This window comes from Arachis ipaensis, chromosome B02, assembly GCF_000816755.2.
Source record: "Arachis ipaensis cultivar K30076 chromosome B02, Araip1.1, whole genome shotgun sequence".
Classification (NCBI taxonomy): Eukaryota; Viridiplantae; Streptophyta; class Magnoliopsida; order Fabales; family Fabaceae; genus Arachis; species Arachis ipaensis.
In genome coordinates, this window is record NC_029786.2 from 44,352,561 (window position 1) to 44,353,899 (window position 1,339).

The 1,339-nt window shown below is 42.3% G+C and overlaps 1 protein-coding gene across 1 annotated transcript; it reads right to left on the reverse strand.

Annotated features, from left to right (window-relative positions):
- Positions 248–1,048, reverse strand: LOC107627215. Its single transcript, XM_016330068.1, has 2 exons — positions 777–1,048; positions 248–692 (listed from the first exon to the last, which is right to left on the reverse strand). Exons 1-2 carry the CDS (start codon positions 1,046–1,048, stop codon positions 248–250), a joined length of 717 nt encoding a protein of 238 aa, XP_016185554.1.

The following is a 1,339-nucleotide window of genomic DNA, read 5'->3' on the forward strand; positions in this document are numbered from 1 at the left end:
GTACTTGTCGGTTAGATTTGTGTGTTTGGAATTCATTTTTTGTTTTCCGAAAATACACATCAGTTACATTCTACCCTCCTAAAAGAAAATTTTGCCCTCAAAATTTCCTTTACCTATAAACAGGCTCGGATAATCGTCCCTTACCTTATCTTCGAATTCCAAAATTATGCGCAATAGTTAATGAAGGGAAGGAATATATTATACCCTTATTATATAATACATTTAAAGAGCAAGTCTTGACATAACACTAACCTTGGATCACGGAGTCTGAGTACAGAGCATCATCAATAGTCATGGTAGATATTCGTCCTAATAGTTGTGTTCTGGCTGGATTTTGAACAAACCTATTTGGGCAAGCCCTGGCCATATGTCCAGGTTCTCCGCAAGTATAACAGTTTTTTGTTCCATACTGACAAAGTCTATTACCATGATCTTTCCCATACCTTGAGCATATCGAAATACCCTGAGATTGACCTCCTCGTTCCTGTCCCAGATTATAGTTATGGTTGTTATTGTTGTTGCGAGCAAAAAAATCACCATTCCGTTGATTCCTATTTTGGCGCCGATATTGATCATTGGCTTTAAAGTTGCGACCTTGAGGGGCTAAATTCTGAATAAGGTCTCTTCGTGAGGCCTCCCTACGATCTGCTCGAGCTATCGCTGCCTTCTTCGAACATTCTTCCACTAGTTTACTTTTATTCACCAGTTCAGCAAAATTTCGTATCTATAGCGGAACAATAGAATTCATCAGTTCTTCTTGGAGTCCTCCTTCAAACTTCAGACACTTCCATTCCTCAAAGTCGGCCGGGTTCCCTTGACAAATCTTGGAGAAACGGCACAAGTCATCGAACTTATGGGCGTACTCAGCAATAATCATATCCTCTTGCTTTAGTTGCATAAGCTCTATCTCCTTAGCGTCACGTGCCGCTCTCGAAAAATACTTCTTATAGAATTCGTCCCTAAAGGTATCCCAAGGAATGTCACCTTCATTTTGTTGCAGCAGTCGCTGTATCCCCTGCCACCAATACTCAGCCTCTCCTTCGAGCATATAGGTAGCAAACTCTACATGTTGGCCTTCCGGAACATGTTGTGCTCACAGTGATTGCTCGATACCTCGGAACCAGTTGTCGGCATCAGTCGCAACGAGTGTACCTTTGAACTTAGGTGGATTCACTTTCAGAAAAGTAGCAAGGGTCATGGGTTAATCAGGATGCGCTGGATCAGCCTCATTGTTCCCATTATCCTCTCCATTTTCGTTTTCATTTCCATTTCTTACTCCAAGACGCTCAACAGCCCTAGCAGCAGCCATTGCAGCCTCACGCACTGCATCAGCTACAGT